We start from the raw sequence: 18896 nt of genomic DNA on the forward strand, positions 1-18896 counted from the left end.
GGCATTTTTTCTGGCCAGTTAAGTCCACCCATTCTTTTAATAAAGGCTGCATATCCCTCATAGTGTACAAACACAACATTCATGACATAGTATCAGTAATGATATATCGTTGCATTGAAAGACTCGACAACATATCAATAGTTGACTTCTGTCAATTATGAGGATATTTATCAATCATTACAGTGAATTAATAATAAATAAAGGATATTTGGTGTATTGTAGTTGGATATGAAATTTATTTCATGAGTGAGACAGGATTTTTCGACATTTTTGCGAGTGCGAAGTACGAGTAAAGATACAAAAAATACTGTCTCAAGAGTAAAATGAATTCCATATCCAACTACAAAATATTGAATTTTCTGTTTATTACATTTCTTTGATTTTCCCTTTACCTCTGTTATGTCATAGGCTGTGACATCATAGTTGAGTGGCTGAGACGTCATAGTCAATATTGTAAACATTATTTTGAGAAACTTTGATAGTTTTAGTCTGTTTTAAGATGGTTTATTTACTCCCGTTATCTTATATCAGGCCCGGGAGTGTCTTATAACACCATTCTTTGTAAAGAGAAGAAAAAAAGACAGTTTTACAGCACTTCTAATATTCCTTAACAATGTGTCAAATATCACGTCGGCATCCTTTCACACTGTGAAAGAATATCACTTTTATTCAATAAATAAATTACAGTATTTCACTGTTGGAAATGTAATAAATACACAGGCATGTTTGCCACATATGATCCACATAAGATTTTCATATGTGGATCATATGATTTGCTTCATATGAGAATCATAAAAAAGGGCATCATATGTGGATCATATGTAGCATTTCATATGATTTACATATGATTCACATATGTGAATCATATGAAAAGAACTTTATATGATTCACATATGAAAGTTTTGTGTGTGTGTAGTTGCTATTTCCATATGAGAATCATATGATAGGAAATTCATATGTAAATCATATGAGACATTTATGTGTCCCTAAATTATGTAATATGCACATGCTGTAAACCTGATATTTCTATTCATTCCACTATTACTTAATTTAAATAACCAATTCAAATTATATGTACAAAAAAATATAACACAATATTCTCTGAAATATTTAAATCTTCTCAATATAGAATTGCTTCAAAGATGAACAAAAATAAAAGATTTTACTGTGCATATTTACATAACCTTTTTATCAGTATAATAACAGATTCATTTTTGAAAAGTGAAATGTGTACCATAAAGAACACAAAGCAAGATCAGCACTTGACGATACATATATTTTGTTAAAATTCAATTCTATGTACATAATTGTATAAAAAAAAAATATATATACAAAATCTTCATTTAAAATATTTAAGACAAGTATTTTTCTATCCTCCTCTCCTCCTTTTCTTCCAGTTTTCCCCATTTATCCTGTCTGACATCCTGTTTGACCATATCCACAAAATTCTGGAACTCGGTCCAGAACGAGAAGCCGCTTGTTCCGCCTTTGCGGAACAATTTCGATGTTGAACAGAAAGATCTCTACAAAAATTGTTTTAAAAATGTATTAGTAATGTTTGACATATTGTGCATGCTTTTAAAATGAACCAAATGCTAAAATAAGATGATTTCCTTTTAGTGAAATGCATGCCATTTCCTGTTTCTTATTTTTTTTTTAATAATTAAAACTTCAGATTGTATATATTTTTTAATAATTAAAACTTCAGATTGTATAACAGGGTAGTCTCATTACATTTGAAATGAAAGTGTTAAGGATTTTTCTAAGTTGATCTACTTTAAATTTTAATGGTTTTAAAAGAGACAAAAATTTGATTTCCAGGCAAGATAACGAGAAATCTTTCACATAAACAGGGTTGTTCCTCATACACAGGGTTGTCCCTAAGAATTAAAATAGTAGGGGACATTTAAAAAGTAGAAGGGTATCTGGGATTCCTCCCTAAAAGGGGAAATGAGAGGGAATGCCAGAGTAACTGTGGATTACGTCATTATACGTTTGGAAATACCCCGGCCCCCAGGTCTTAGGCACAACCCTGCATACATATACCTTTATCAAATTTCTGAATCTACGAATTAAAGTCATGCAGATGAGATATATTAAACCAAATCTTTATCTTCAACATTTAAAGCAGCTTGAAAAATATCTCAATTAATGGGATTGAAAATGGTAAAACAAAGGTTTGAGTTATTTCATGAAATTAATTACCAGCATTAGGGTCAAATGCTCCCTTTCTATGTCAACAAGGGGAACAGCTGATGGCAAGAAACACTTCCACAGGTAGTTGTGGAGAGATCCTAAAGAAAGTCCCTCCACATCTACCTCCTTGTTGCCCATTAACTACAAAAAGAAAATTGATTTCAAGCATATGGATATATTACAAATAACATAAAAGTAGGAAATGTGTAAAGAAGCATTTGTTTAATCTTTTTTCCATTTCATATTTCAAGACAGGTAACTCATGATCCTCAGTTTCTTCATTATGAAAATGTGATATATATGTTAGAAGATTATGAAAAACACTAACAATTATAAAATGATATAAAAATGTGTTTTATATATGTCAGTGAAGAGCTCAGTATTATTATATTATGATTTAAGTTTTTTTTTTTTTTTTAGATGAATGCAATATGCAGCAGCCTTAAATGCAGATAGAATCTTTGATTATTCCTTGAATGTAGCAAATCTTTTATAATTTCTGAACACAAAAGGCCCAAGGGCTTAAACCGTCACCTGAGTATTCACAACACTGTAGAAAAGGATCCATAGAATTATAAAAAGATTGAAAATAAAATGATAAATGAAGCTATGTTGCCCAAAAGCAAGAGAAATAGGATGACAAGGGATCAACAAAATAATTAGTCTATTATGTACTCCGTAACAAACGTAATGTTATGAAACCTTTCCGTGCCTCCTAGATGACCAGGAGCAGAGAAGATTTCAAGAAGAAATTTCATAGATGCATTTTTTTATTATAGATTCAACAAATGTAATGAAACCTTTCCTTGCCTCCTAGATGACCAGGAGCAGAGAAGATTTCCAAAAGAAATATCATAGATGCATTTTCGCTATAGATTCAACAAATAATTGAAATATTGCATTAATTTTGATGGTTTTTGCCCCAATCCTCAGACCCAAAGGGGGCAGTGTTAATTTAACACAATTTTTGTTTCCCTTCTTACATGCCTAAATTGGTTAAAATCAGTTGAGCAGTTCCAAAGAAGAAGCTGATATTCATGTTTAAATGTTAAACAAACGACAGATAAAAACTCTAGCAATAGGTCACCTGAGTGACTCAGGTTGCCTATTAATACAATTATTCATAATTCAAACTATTAAAATGAATTACATATCTTTCATAATATTACAGATGAGTTGATCCAACTGTCTGAAAAAAATGATTCCCTTACACTAATAGGCTTGAAATAATTATATATCTTGTTCATGAAATACATCAAATTAAGACATTCCATTATACTACAGTTTTGTGGTAATCTTTGCTCTTATCTGGTTTCTGTAATAGGTGAATTTTGTCGAGCCAAAGCTCGACAAAACCCCTAAGACATTAGATCTATCAGACCAACCGGCTTTGTTAGCTAAATCCTTCAGCATTCCCTGAAAAAGGTTGTCTTAGAGTTAGAAAATTCAGATCACTTTTCGAAATTAAACAACATAGAAGGTTGTTAAAGCCCAAAGGCATAATAATTAAATATAGCATCATCGACCCTTGTAAAATTTGACAATGTGTGACCTCAAAAATTGAAAGAGGAAATATTGTCTTCTAATACCTTTCAAAATGTTTAGTCCCTTTCAGTGTATATTGATATAAATTGTGCTGAAGACTTTGTATATTGAAACACCAGATTAGTCTTGTTTTATTCCTTTATTTCATATAATGTGTACAATGATCGAGTTGGAAAATATTTTACTTTCAGTTTCCATCCAGATAGTTTTCCTATCTTTTTTCAGCAATGCTAAAATTTTGACAAAATTTTTCTAAATTCTATTATTCAAAGTGTCCGGTTGAAAAATTTTCAAGGACCAGTTTGAGCTCCGTATTTTTTTCCAGATGAAAAATATTCTAAGTTAAGAGCTCCAAATTTTTCCAGACCTATGAAAAATACACAAGTCCAACTATCCGTATTATTTCCATCTTTTTTCCAGATTATTTACAGATATTTTTGCATTTTCGTATTGTTTAATTTTCTCTGCATTTTTTTCCATATTTAAAATGAGGAAAAAATGTGGAATATAAATGCTGAAATCTGGAGATCTGAGTATTTTATACAGCTTAAAAAGGCATATTTTCCACCATGGAAATGAAAACAATATCAGAAATGTAGTATTATTCTTACTTTTATAATTAGCAAGATAAACACTTTTGCCACCTTTTTTTAAAAAAAGTATTTAACAATTGTCACTTTCATCTGAGGATTATATCAATTTAAACTAACAAATTAACCTGTATTTCTTGATCTTGGAAGTTGATCCATGGATATGTGCTAAATTTGGCCTTAAGGAAGTTTACATACTCCTTCTGTAAAAATGCAATCAATTGAATACATTAATCACAGTATTAATTAAGTAAAACATATAAATGAATGGCTTTAAAAATATATATATACCAAGGTCGGTGGCATGCAGTGAGGCTAGCATAAGGTCAGTTAAATTTTGTTCTTGCTTGGTGAATAAATGGATGTCCTACTGACATTAATAATTTTCAACATATGTTTTAAATAATTTAAATTAATTCTCCTTCTGTTTGGAAAATGGATCAAAACTGTTCATCATATAAATGTCTTTTATTACTAATAATATACCATATATTCCAAGGTGTTTACTCCATACCTCAATAGTTGACCCTTCTACGGACACTTTGCTCGGTGTTTCTTGGCTCTTAATCTTTTGGACGTCTCCTCTCAATTTGCTAATTTCATTTTTCAACTTTTTCTGTTCTTTTACTTGAAAGTAAATTATAAATATAAATATTCTCTATTTTATTTGACGAAGGTTTTGATTTTGATCAAAATGTGCATTGAATTCTATGTGAAACTTTTGTAAGCATCAATTATTTTATGATCATTTTCATAGATTTCTATTTCATTTAATAATAATTATTATTTATTTATTTTTTTAAAACAGAATCTATATATAAGAAAATCTTTCAAAAAATTGCAGAAAAATATTTTTTTTACCTTAGAACTAATGAAATGATTCATTGTAACAATAATTAAAAAAAAACAAGAATTAAAAATAAAATCTTACATATTTCTGACAACATTTCCATAATTTTGTCCTGTAGGCGGATCTCGACAGTGGTGGGTGCTGGTGGTGATTCAGGAACAGCTTGCACAGTTTGCTGAGAATCTGGTAGATTCGGGAGAGGTCCCACTTCAAGTGGCACTTGTGAACTTTCGAAGAGATCTTGCGAGTTCTTTTAATAAATACCACATGCACCGTAATGACCAAATTTTAATCAAAAGTTTACGAATTATTTATTTATGATTTCCTGTTCTGAGATCCTATCCTCATCTTTGTTTGGGTTATTGCCCTTACACATTAAGTAAACACGCATAGATACTAGTATTGCTCTAAAACTAAACATTTTATCCACAGACATTGGTCAATGTATTGAATGTAAATAAATATAGTGATACTTACTGCTAAGTAATCTTTCTCCATCCTTGTTTGTTTTGATCGTCTGCTGGAACGTGCTAAAATCTTCTTGGTTAACTCGGCGCTTCAAGCGATGTTTAGTAATGCAAAGTGAAAAGCGTATTCTGAATATCGATTTGACAGTTGGCGCGATGGCTTTTCGCTGCAACGTCTGCGATATAGGTTGCACAACAGTATTAAATTTGGCTATATATTCTTACCAAAAATGCGCAACTTTGAGTAGGTGGTATTAATTGAAAAGAAACTTTTGAGAAGTTTCCTTTTCAGATCTTGTTAAACAATTCTTTATAAAGATTTTAGTACTAAAAAATACATAGCCATCCAGCAAGGCACGCAAGTTTGTCTCGCTCGAAGTCGAGCAGGTGCTTGAAAATCAAGTCCAGGACCTAATCACTCCCCACTCAAATACAGTATATAGAAAATTCAGCACGCCTTAAATTTTAATGAATCTAGTCAATATAGGAAGTTTACATATTGTTTTTCATCTCATAAAAAAAATTCAGCTCCAGTCTCGTGTTAAAATGCCCGAATCGGAAGGGAAGATTCAGGAATTATTTTGCGTCAGCCATGATTTGACGTGAACCTCAAGTGAAATACTGTTATGACACACATTCGACAAAATAAATCATTGAAGTCGGCATAAACTTACAAAAAAACACCTACTAAATGACAGCTTCAGCAACCTGATGACCACATATTGTGTCGAGGAGGAAAATATCTACAGAACGGTAAATCTCAATTCGTTTCAGCCAGGTTCAGATGACATTGACAGTATAACAACGTTAGTCAACGATGACGATTCGGATGACGGAGAGGCTGAACCCGTCTCCGAGTCAGAGGATTATGATCTATTGGTAGCGTACTTTGAAATTCTATGTTATCATTACTTAGAATTTGATTAATTTAGAAAAAAAGTTGGGTGTTTACATTCGGCCTAGTAGATAGGAAAATATTGACACAGTCTCTTCTTTTTTTTTTCAGAATGAAGGCTTCAGCAGCGACTCTGATGGCCACACGTACAATGACCAAACAAATGACACCAAGTGGTTTCCATTTCCAGACAAGCTGAGTCTTCTTTTATATGGGTTGCTTCATAGTACAACACATCATATCGTAAGTAAAATGTGTAAATATTGAACTTTAATTTAAAAAGAAAAACAAAACAAATATAAAACAAAAATAAAACAATACAAAACAATTTTTTCATAGGTGCAAGTATGTCGTAACATGTAGGGCCTATATTATGAATCAATAAAATCATGTTTATTATAAAAACATGATTTAGAAAACATAGAAAACACACACAAAGAACTTTGGTTAAAAATGTATTTACAAAATCCCTACTAGAGTGGGTGAAAATGCCCTGTGAAAATGGCTATCAAATGCGCTATGGCTCTTTACATAAAGATAGAATTGTAATTTTTTTCTAAATAACAAATGACAACAAAAATTTCCCTAAACATGAATTTTGAAAATGCAGTATTTTTTGTGTGTATGTGGAAGGTCTGAATTAATTAAATATTTGTTTTAGTAATGTGATTTGATACATGAACAAATCAGTATTTTCTTGTATTGATACTGAAAATTGCATCAGTGACATTCCCTAACTCTGACTTATTTCTTTATAAGTAACTATATATGTACTGGTGTAACCATAATATCTGAAAATGTCATTCCTGTCAACTCCATTTTATTTCCTTCTAAAGAGTTTGGAAGTGGCAAATTATGTATGGTTCCTTTTGAAGGAAATTGGTGTGCCTAACGTACCACCTTTAGATTTCATTAGAAACTTGAAATTTGGGGATTTAGATGTGAGCAGCTTGATAGCTAAGGTAAGATAAATTATTCATTTGGCTTGTATTTAAGAGTGCGTAACTTAAAGGTGCTTGGATACAGATTTGAGGTTAATATTTTCTCAATTTTTCGGTATAATATCATGAATTATAAATATGTTTTTATAGCATTTCACATGGAAAGAAAATAAAAAACTTATTTTATCTGGAAATTATTGAAACTACAAATTTCGGGACGCGTTTGATTGACATAGCTACGCAAGTTATACTGTACGTATAACCTCAGGGTTGGGACAGTTTATGCTTTATAAACCACAATTATCATCGATTATAATGTTAATGTTTTATTTGCATTGCCAAACACTTGTATTCAGATTTATTGTAATATCAGGGAGAAGATGACAGTGGTTTACCCTTTTACATTTTGAAGCCAACTGAAATTGCCAAACTGCAATTGAGCAATCCTTCTATATCAAAGAATATTGCCAAGTATATATGAACATGGGTATATTGTTTATAAAGATAATGAAATATAAATAAATGAAAGTGAGGTCTATTACTACCTTATCCCACACTTCTCTAGAGGATGTTTTAAATCTATACCAGTAGTAAATAATTGGACTAAGTTATCTCGAACACCAGCTGATATCTTGAATGCCAGAGATATCTCAGAAATTTAATTTTGGTCCAGTCAGTTCGAAATAATGACGTTTGACTATATTTTATCGAAAATCAACCCTAAATTATTCTAATTATTAATAAGGTATCCACGGAAAACTGGTCTCATACATGAACAAAGGGACGGCAGCCGCCTCCATGAAATTGTATCCCCTTGGGCGTCATTTGGCGAAACTCATTTCCATGTGGGTAATGTGGTGGAATCAGCAGCTGACCAATTGATTGGAATCATAAAAGCATTTTATGAGAATGAGGAGGTACATTGTTACAGTTTGTTCCTTTTTTTTTAAATTAAGCAATCACTTAGTATATTGTAAATGTACATTTTATGAAATGAGAGGTACTATCTACAAGAGGTTAAACTTTGCAGAACTTCATGAGCCAACTCAAAATTGCAAAAATTGGATTCACAAAATATTCAAATTCGACTAAAGCCATGCAATCTCCAGTAAAAATAGTTAAAGGCTAGCTGAATTCAGACTGAAAATATTCTAACACAGTACAAAATATTCTTGAAATTAAATTTTGCACTGCTGAAATAACCCATTAAACAGCATGTGTTTTATTATTTTACATATTTTTACTCTTATAGGGAGATTTTATTCTGGCTTATTTGGAAATATTGAAACTGGAAAGGAATGAAGACAATCAAAGGTAATTTAAAAGACTCTGTCAGATCCCATAATCAGAGATTCCGGAGCATATAAGTTTTGTTTTGTATTTTCATCTGCTTGTTTGTTTATCTGTTTGTCCATGTTGTTATTATACTCGGGTGACCATTAAGGTCCTTGGGCCTCTGTTTAATGGTAGAATCCTTATCAAACCATAATATATTCATTATATGCGAAACCAGAGTTCCAATTTAGGTGAGACCAAAGTACTGATCATTGCCTGAGAAACTGACATAATATTTAGATGATTATCAAGGCAAATGGTCATTTTGATTAAAATAAATGCAAGCTTAATGCATAAGTATAATCTTCTTATTACCCTGCCTGTTCATTTAATCTTAGTACATAACCACTTAACCATAACTATAATTTTTTGTTGATTTTCTCTAAACAGCTGCTTGGTGAAGACAAAAAAATACAGTACCATTCCATTATCCAGCTTGTCTGCATACTCAGTAGATCACTTTAAAATTATGGAAATAGCAACATCAGGGCAACTTGTGGAAATATCAGATGAGGTATACTGTATTCAGAAGGAATTTGATCTGATAGATTAGGTTTTTTGTAAGACACTTTACTAAAATGTAGATCAGATTCCATTTACATTTATGAAGATAATTTTTAGACAATTTTAAGGTCCATTTCTGATTTTTAATGAGACAAATTTTTAAAAATTATTTTTATGTCCCCTTAAAGATTTCGGAGACTTATAGTTTTTGCCTTGTCCGTCAGTCTATCTCTCTGTTTGTTGTAAAAACTTTAACCTTGCCCATAACTTTTGATTGGTTGGAGCTTTGGCTTTCATATTTTAGATGTATATTCCTTGTGAGAAGACCTTACTTTGGGTATTAACAGATTTGACCTCTTGTCCTTGAGGTTTGACCCTTTTTTTGCAAAGTTTTACTAAATTTTAACATTGGCAATAACTTTTGAATGATTGATATTAGGGCTTTCAAACTTCACAAGTGTATTCGTGAAAAGACTTTTCCCTGGGTACAAATAGTTTTGCCATTTTGATCTTAACCTTTCGTTTGACCCACTTTTAAAAAAACTGTAACCTTGGCCATAACTTATGAATGGTTAGTGCTAGGGCTTTCATATTGCACAGATTATGATATTTCTTGAGACAAGACCTTTCTTTGGGTACCAACATTTTTTATCTCTTGACCTTGGAATTTGACTCGCATTTGAGAAACTTTAACCTTCACCATGAGTTGCCATGCGGGTGGATCAGTGTTTCACAAACATGTCTTGTTTTATTGTGTTTTACATACAGTATGTAAAGAAAAAGAATATGTTTAATGAAATCAGCTAAACTATCATAATACACATATAGTTTTTATTTTAGGAGAGGTCTAAGGTCCTTTACATGAATTTGTATGAGAATCAACCAATTCCAAAACTGTCAATTCTTGTGAATTTGTTCATTGATGATGCATCTACAAATATCAGTAGGAGATGGCTACCAATGCATTATGTACAAATGCAGCTAGCAGGTATCTTAATTTAATAGCTAGCTGTTAATTTTTGCTTTGCCTAAACTGTTTAAAATTCAAACAAGTATATTATAGCTCTGCCAGTCTTGACTTGCAGGCATGTATGACTTTGTACAATCAATTTGATATGAATTGATTTCTAAGAAGAAAAAAAAAAGAGTTTTTATTGGATGTATTATTGTAGGAGTTCCTCTCAAATTCCGTAATAGTGTAGTCTACTCCAACTTCCTTGGGGCCTCTGAACATGCTTCAATGATTAGCATATCAAAAGTTATTCTACAGGATATTAATTCTAGCCAACAGTAAGTTCTAGTGTTAAGGGTGTATGGACTCTTCTGCTTTAATCCAAACCTAAACATGAAACTAGTAATATAGAATTGTTTCTGTTTTTGAGGTCAATACAATGATTTAGCCACCTGAGGAGCATAATATTCACCAAGCCCGAAGGGCGAGGTGAATATTATACTTGGAATGTGGCTAAATCATGGTATTGACTGAAAAAACAGCAATAATTGTTTTTTATACGATTTACTGATTAAATGATATGAGCTTATTAACCAGTTCATGCCATCTTGCTTGTAAACATTTGCTCAAGTCATCCTAGCTAAATGCAGTGAGAGAAGCAAGATTAAATAAACAGTACCAGTGGTAATAATTTAGAACTTTTTTAATCTACTTCAGTTGTTTTAATCTACTTTAGTTGCTATGAAAAAAAAAAACATAATGTCTCTTTTATAGGGTAAATTTGGATTAGGAGAGGGGGGCATTATCAGCGAAAAATGATAGCTGAAAAAATCTTTGATCAGCCTCATGAAAAGATAATTCTTTTTTTACTTCCAATTTTGTCTTCGGGTTTGGGTAGGGTTAGGGGTGGGTGATTAAAGTCCATTAATGGGGGCCAGCCTTTTAATTAATATTTTTTATCTCGATTAAAAGTAAAAAGTTTACGGTCAGAAAAAAAATTGTATTGGTGGGGGGGGGGGGGTCCCTTGCACCCCCACCCCCTAACTCCACCCACCCATCCACCGCAAATTATATATTCCCTAATATTATGTTCACCTGAGTGGAAGTTGGTAGCAAGTGAAATAGCTTTCAAAAATATTTGTATCAATTTGGAATTTCTCAATCTATTTTTAGACCAATGTAGAGAAAATAAATCCTTATATTCACCCTGAAGGTCACGTGGAGGTCAATATAAAGTAGTATTTTATCTACATTGTTAGATTCAGCCAATCGGAGAGATAGGTATTATTTAATCTTATAATGAAAGTCTTTTACTGAATGAATTCAAAAGTTATGTAACCAAGTCATATGAGTATAAGCTGGGTTGGGACAGTTTAATTGCTTTATAAATCGCGATATCTCCTCTCCAGTATTACTAAATAGAAAGTGATTTTTGTGGCTAAGAATTAGTTTATGCATTCATGTAACATATATTCAAAAGTTGTATTTTAAATTATACTGTTGATATACTAATGAATTAAAAACATGCAAAGTTATGGTCAATATCACCTTTATATCTTTTGCAAATGAAAATTGAATTTGAGGGCAATTTATACTGCTTTGCGGTGTAAAATTGTTAATTATAAATGTTTTTTTCTATACTTGTAGGATTGCAGTTGAGACATTTCATGCTGAAATGAAGAGTACTTTAACATTTTCAATGGAAGTTGCTTCATTAATAGCTGACTTTAACATGTTGTCACTGACATGCAACCATGCTGGGGCAACAACTGTGAAATTTTGTCCAAAATGTCATGTATGTAGGATTAAAACAGTGATCAATTTACATCTTTACTGCATTTCAATCATACAACTCAGGTTATATATTCTCAATATAGATAACTTTAAATATTATTTACAGGCAGACAGAGATAGCTGCTTATCAAAGCAGAGAGAAAGAACTCCTCAGGAAACAAAGAGGACGGTAGAAAGATTAAATATGCGAGGGACAGAAGAATCAAAGAAACCTCTGAGAAAGGAGACAGGTGTGAAGGAGTATGAAAACCCCTTCTGGGACATCCTTAATCCCCATAGGTATGTAGTGCATAAAGCAAATACTTCATGAAAAAATCGGTCCCTTTCCCAGAAAATGAATTATAACCTGTTCCAGGGAACTCCTTTGATGTGAGAGTAGAGGAGAATGTTTCAGGCATTTTTGTTGTTATTAGATCATGTTGTTATTAGAATACCTTAAAAAAAGTTTAAATGAGGTTTGTGATTGAAGTTTGTGTGTCACCTGTCCATCTGTCTGTCCGATGTTTTGTGTCAGGTTTGGTTGTAACAGACAGACAGTAGGAAATTTTTTTTTAAATCCAGTCCAACTCCTTGAGTTTTATCCATTTAATATGCCACATAAAGGTGCTGGTGCCCTATAATAATCACTCATTCCATCTGTCTGTTCATCAACATTTTTATGTGGTGCAGTTACCTTTAGTATTATCCTTCAACCAACAGACTTAATATACAGTAAAACACATTTATATATGGCGAAGTTCCAGGGACAAGCAATATTGATTCTTTATAACCATAATTCATTTTATTATTTTTCTCTATTCTTGCCAGCTATCTGACTTCTGGTTTAACCTTACTTTGAGTGATTTTCACATTTGTTTTATTTATTAGGGATGTACCCTCTGGACTTCTTCATCTTTTTCATCTTGGAACATCAAAACATCTTTTTAAAGTGTGCATTGATTCATTGACTGATACTCAGGCAACATGACTTGAAAGCCATTTAGCTGCTCTAGATGTCCATCAGCAAGTGAAATTCAGCATTACAAAGAATGTGAACAGCAGACAAGGGAAAGACTTGAAAAAAATTGTGAGTAGCATGTTCAGTAGACTTATATTATAAAGAAAGTATCATGGTATAACATTCTTGCAAGAAAAGATTGTTCATTTGTCGGACAATTTGATGAAAATATATTGTAAATGATTTGATGGAATATATTCTTATTTTGTTTTAAATTTAGATTCAAGCTGCACCCTTCAGTTTTGACTATGCTGGTCTTGATGCAAGGTATCTGAAGATGACCTGTATTCTGTCTCTGGTTAGTATATATATGATTTTTTTATTCTTATTTTGTCTGAATGTCAATGTTTCTTAAGCTTTGTGTGGAAAGTCAATGACACAGTAGATTATGTTAAGGTTTTCTCCACAATTTTAACAGTGGAGAACATTTCCTTTTATCCAATAAAAGTAACAATTTACTGTATATGGGAAATTAGATTTTTTTTTGTTTCTCAGTGATGTAATGTTGATCATGATTTTTCCCTGAAATTAGATAAACAGGATTGTGCACTCGGATACTTTTGCGGAGGCAGATGTTCATCTGCTGGACAGTCTTGTCGACAAGTATCTCTTTCTTGTTGACCGCCATGTTCCAGAGTTGATGAACAAAGTAAAGACACATTTGATGACCCATTTCGTAGGTACATATATTTATACCCCCGCTCCGAAGGAGAGGGGGTATATTGTTTTACCCTTGTGTGTCTGTCTGTCTGTCTGTCTGTCTGTGTGTCCGTGTGTCTGTGTGTCTGTCCGTAACAAATTTTCGTCACAGTTTTCTCAGCAACTACTCATCACAGATGCTTGAAATTTAGCACAATCTTTGTTTAGGCATGCCATATGGTCGGATTCATTTTTGTTCAAATCCGATGTCAACTTCCTGTTTATCCATGCATCTGTCCATACCATATATAAAACAAATTTTGGTCGCAGTTTTCTCAGCAACTACTCACCACAGATGCTTGAAAATTTAACACAAACTTTGTTTAGGCATGTCATATGGTCGGATTCATTTTTGTTCAAATCCGATGTCAACTTCCTGTTTATCCGTGCATCTGTCCGTACCATACATAAACCAAATTTTGGTCGCAGTTTTCTCAGCAACTACTCAGCGCAGATGCTTGAAATTTTAGCACAATCTTTGTTTAGGCATGCCATGTGGTCGGATTCATTTTTATTCAAATCCGATGTCAACTTCCTGTTTATCCGTGTGTCTGTGCGTACCAAATTTCCATCGCATATTTCTCAGCAACTACTCAGTGAAGATGCTTGAAACTTTAGCACAATCTTTGTTTAGGCATGCCAAATGGTGGGATTTGTCTTTATATGAATTAGATATCAACTTTCTGTTTATCCGTGCGTCTGTCCATAACAAATTTTTCATTGCAGTTTTCTTAGCGACTACTCATCACAGATGCTTGAAATTTTAGCACACTCTTTGTTTTTGCAGGCCATATGGTGGGATTCATTTTTTTAAAATCTGACTTCACCTTCCTGTCAATCCGTGCATCTGTCTGTACCAAATTTCCGTCACAGTTTTCTCTGCAACTACTCAGCGAAGATGCTTGAAATTTTAACACAATCTTTGTTTAGGCATACCAGATGGTGGGATTCATTTTTGTACAAATTCAATGTCAACATGAGAGGGTAACCGTACATTCACATCAGAGCGGGGGTATTACTAGTGAGCATTCGCTCACAGACTTCTTGTTTTTCCTTTTTATTTATCAAACAAAGCCAAAAGATCAAATTGTTAAAACAAATTGAAATGCACTTGGTCAATTTTACTGGTTTTATTTGAAGAGATTGTTTATATTTTTCAAGACTGATGAAATCATTCGGCATGGTCCACCCCTAGCTTACTCTGAGGATGTTTTTTGAGAAAAGACATGGTGTGATCAGAGCAAAGCTATTCCACCAAGAAAATCAGCTGGCCAGAAGTAGAGATACTGCAGCTATTTTTGGAAAAAGCTATTTGTTCCAACATGTCATAATGGGAGGCTTTTTTTAAAGACAATGGAAGTTGGTAAGAAAATTTACACCAAGATTTAAATTTGCTATTTCTTTGAAAAGTAATTACTTTCTTGTTTTTGAATGGGGTTATGTATCTGATGTATCCACGTTTTTTTAAATACTGAAATTTGCAATACTGTAGGAGGCAGTGTACTAAGGAAGTGCAGAAATTATCCAATAAGAAGGAGATGTGCAGCTTTTTTGGTATGTGAATTTAACACTATTATCAGTTTAGTTGTAATATAAAACTTTTTGAAATTTTTTGCAGGAAATTAAATGAACCTCAGCTAAATGCCATAGTAAGACTATTTCTGATCCAAATATATCTTGGAATGTCTGTCAATGTGTACAATTTGTTTATTTGCTTGCATGAATGTTATAACACCTTAAAGACTATAATCAATGCAGAGTACTGTACATGTATATGATTATACATGTACATGTGTTTTAGATATCAGTAAAAACTATTTCAATTTGTTTTGAGAAGATTTAGTTGGCCTGAAACCAAGTACCAATAATGGTTTAATAAAATTAAAGTTTTGCTTCCATAAAATTTTTTTTACAGTAATATGGGAAATCTATCAGAAAGAAAACTGGACAATGAGAAGCCTTTGCTTTTGAGACCACTGCGAACAGCCAACAACAAAACAAAGCTACAAGATATGTCAGCATTCCCACAACAGTGCCTTCTGTTGCAAGGTCTTGTTGACTTAGGGATCCCATCCCCCTGTCTGGAGGGGAAGATGATAAATTACCAGATGTGTATATATAAAGATGGCTCAAGTATTGCTGAGGGGATGTCCATCATGTATATGAGTAGAGAGAATGAGGTGCATTTTTTTGAAAATCACCTTAATTTCTAAGTACTATTTAATTTAGCTGTTCCTCATGGACTACTTATTGAATTAGTTGAAAACAAAGAAGCTAAACCTAATATGTATTAATGCATGTGTGTTACCTTTGATCACAATATGATATGATAAAAATTTTAATCTTCAATTTCAGTTTAAAATTGGAATCTTCAAAGGTGGTCTACTCCTTCTTCAGGATGCTAGGAGAAGCTCATTAGCAATCAGAAGAGGGGGTTATTCAGGGATCAACACATCTTGGTTGTCCAGTGGTAGAGTTCTGTGAGGACTTGGATGTAATTCCTATTCAAAATGTTCTATCATACCTGCCACTGGTTCATCATTGTGTCCACTGCCATTGCAGCATCAAAGAAGGAAGAACCTCAGCGAGGATTGAACAAGAGGAGACTGAACTAAAGAATACCAAGTTCATTAAGCACAAACTATCCAGGGGAAATAAAATCTTGCTTGTCAATGTATTTTCACTGAAATGTCCATCATGTTTTGATTTTTCTACACCATCATCTTGTGCAAAATCATTTTTAATCTAAATCTTGTTTGTATAGTATTTTTATTGTACAAGCAATCCATCCTAAGACCACTTGATGTTCAGAGAATTTTTTGCAATTTGTATATATGTTTGTTTGTTCTTGTTGTACATCCCTTTGAGGATTTTTTTACTCATGTTAGGATACTGCCACTTGCTGATGGAAGGCTGCAACTATTATTTAGACCTATGCTCCACACTTATGGCCATTGAGCAGTGGGGAATCTTTTTCATCCCAACATCTACTGTATTGTTTGACAAGTATAATAAATTCTGAACTTTCTTTATCAACAAAACCCGAATACCAAAATACTTGTATATAAAGAGACAAGCTATTGACAAACAAATTGATGAAACAAGGATATCTACAGTTTTGTTTAAAGTCATCATTTCGCAAATTCTATGGTCAATACAATGACCTTGTCAGGAAATACAATCTATCATTAAGTTGAATGCTGATTTGACGTTTTTCATACAAATTGTTAGGCCATTATTTTCACACTGAATTTTCTAAGGATTTTTCTGTTTGCCCAATCATGACAATGAGCACAGGGCGGATGTGACCGGTTGATGAGGGGATGCTTACTCCTCCCTGGCACCTGAACACACCTCTGATGTTTTTTTATAGGTCCGTCTTTGCTCTGCTCCAAATTTGTAATGTTTAATGGATTTTTGAGCTTGATTACTGTTTGTTATCTCCATATTTTATTGATATTATGTATAGTTAAGCCCTGTAAGTTTTTAAGGCTAGACTTACAGTATTTGATTGAAGAGTGTAAAGAATATGTCAAACATGTTTTAACATGTCATTGATTCGTCATTTTAATTAAATTCTATTAGTAATCATCATGATTTCTGTTGTTTTTGTCCAGAAATCTTTCTTTAATAATGCAAGTATCATTTTCTGTAGTATTAATTTCCGATCTTATATCCATTTTCTGGATTAAATTAAGTTAAAATTGTACACATTTAACAAAAATATCAAACAAGGAGAAAAGTTTTCTTATTTACTTTTTAATTTCATTATGCATCAATTTATTTATAAAGCAGATGCTCACACATTAAGAGTACTCCTAAGAGTTCAGATTTCAAACCAGCATCGTACAACATTTCTTCAACCAATGCTTCTTTCTTAATTTTTTTAAATGTAAGTGATTTTACCATTATTGGAATACTTAGTTCTGTTAGAAAAGGAATGTTTTTTAATTCATATATTTATATGATACACACTAATTTCTTTCATATGATTCTCATATGAGAAAATTCAGCTAATCCATATGAAATGTAAAACATATGATTCTCATATGAAATCAATTCATATGAGGATCATATATTTTTTTTTTTTCATATGAGAATCATATGTTTACCACATATGAGAATCATATGCATGAATATACATATGATCCACATATGATCCACATATGATTCTCATATGAAACTTACTTCATATGAGGATCATATTGTGGCACTTTTCCATATGTAGAATTCGTCATTTATAAATAGCAATCTAAAGTACATTAATATATGACTTTTATTTTATGATAAGATGAAGAAAATTGTACTTGAGGTATTTGAAACAAGTCATATCCGTTCAGAAATTGATAATAAATATGTTATATATCTGATGTACTTTTACTTCTTTAAAACAATTTTTGGTTGGATTGCAACAATCAACTGCAGATAGTCAATTGTTAAACGGAATATAGAGATATGATTTTTTTTTAACCTTCAATATGAAAATCCCTGTAAGTAGTAGAATAGTTGTCGTTTGATAAAGGCACTTTTTTATTTTACAATATACCTTTCCCGATTTTGTGGAGTTTTTCTTAACATTTTCAATTTAAAATCACGATTGACGGGAATTCCACATAAAATATATGTAAAATAGCACTGCAGATTGATCGCAATGAAATGGATTCCCATAATGAAGAATTTCTTGGTCTTCAAACTGAACCAAAGGATTGTCACGGTCAGGAAATCGGTATATCAGAACATCAGGTATTAAATCCAACTGGAGGCTTTGTCATCACTCAGAAAAACAGAACTCCAGCTCTTTTTGTGTGTTGGGACATCTTGCAATGGCTATCGAACCGGACGTCGAGGAGAATTAAAACTAGGTGATGTGAGGTTTATATTACATAAAGTTTTAAAGAAATTCAATAAAAATAAGTCCTCTATGCAATGTGTCACGTCCATGGCTAGACATAGGAAATATTTAGGAATTATTCAAGGGATCATAATGACCTTTGCAGAACTTATTTGTATGAACTGAAAAGAAAGACTGATTTAAAATTTTCCTTTTTTTTTTTTTTTTTTTTTTTTTTGTTTTTTGTTTTTTGTTTTTTGTTTTTTTTTTTTTGTTTTGTTTTGTTTTGTTTTGTTTTGT

General features: G+C 32.3%; 1 protein-coding gene and 1 pseudogene across 1 annotated transcript; one reads left to right on the top strand and one right to left on the bottom strand.

Moving 5' to 3' along the window:
* Positions 1 to 1352: 1352 nt before the first annotated feature.
* Positions 1353 to 5284, bottom strand: LOC133200485 (uncharacterized). The gene is made up of 6 exons (XM_061336277.1): positions 5263 to 5284; positions 4846 to 4958; positions 4460 to 4534; positions 3495 to 3612; positions 2206 to 2339; positions 1353 to 1523 (listed from the first exon to the last, which is right to left on the bottom strand). Exons 1-6 carry the CDS (start codon positions 5282 to 5284, stop codon positions 1353 to 1355), a joined length of 633 nt encoding a protein of 210 aa, XP_061192261.1.
* A 1075-nt stretch (positions 5285 to 6359) lies between these two features.
* Positions 6360 to 16526, top strand: LOC133200486 (uncharacterized; annotated as a pseudogene).
* Positions 16527 to 18896: the final 2370 nt, after the last annotated feature.

This window comes from Saccostrea echinata, unplaced genomic scaffold, assembly GCF_033153115.1.
Source record: "Saccostrea echinata isolate AGI-Se365-2 ecotype Australia unplaced genomic scaffold, CSIRO_AGI_Sech_v1 ptg000040l, whole genome shotgun sequence".
In the NCBI taxonomy this organism is placed as follows: Eukaryota; Metazoa; Mollusca; class Bivalvia; order Ostreida; family Ostreidae; genus Saccostrea; species Saccostrea echinata.

Excerpts from the sequence above, each read along its gene's own strand:
- LOC133200485 (XM_061336277.1), bottom strand. The coding sequence starts at position 5,284 with ATGGAAATGTTGTCAGAAATAT. Across the intron at positions 2,340-3,494 it reads CAGAAACCAGATAAGAGCAA|AGTTAATGGGCAACAAGGAG; the intron begins AGATTACCACAA and ends TTTTCTTTTTGT. Across the intron at positions 1,524-2,205 it reads AGCATTTGACCCTAATGCTG|AGATCTTTCTGTTCAACATC; the intron begins GTAATTAATTTC and ends CAATTTTTGTAG.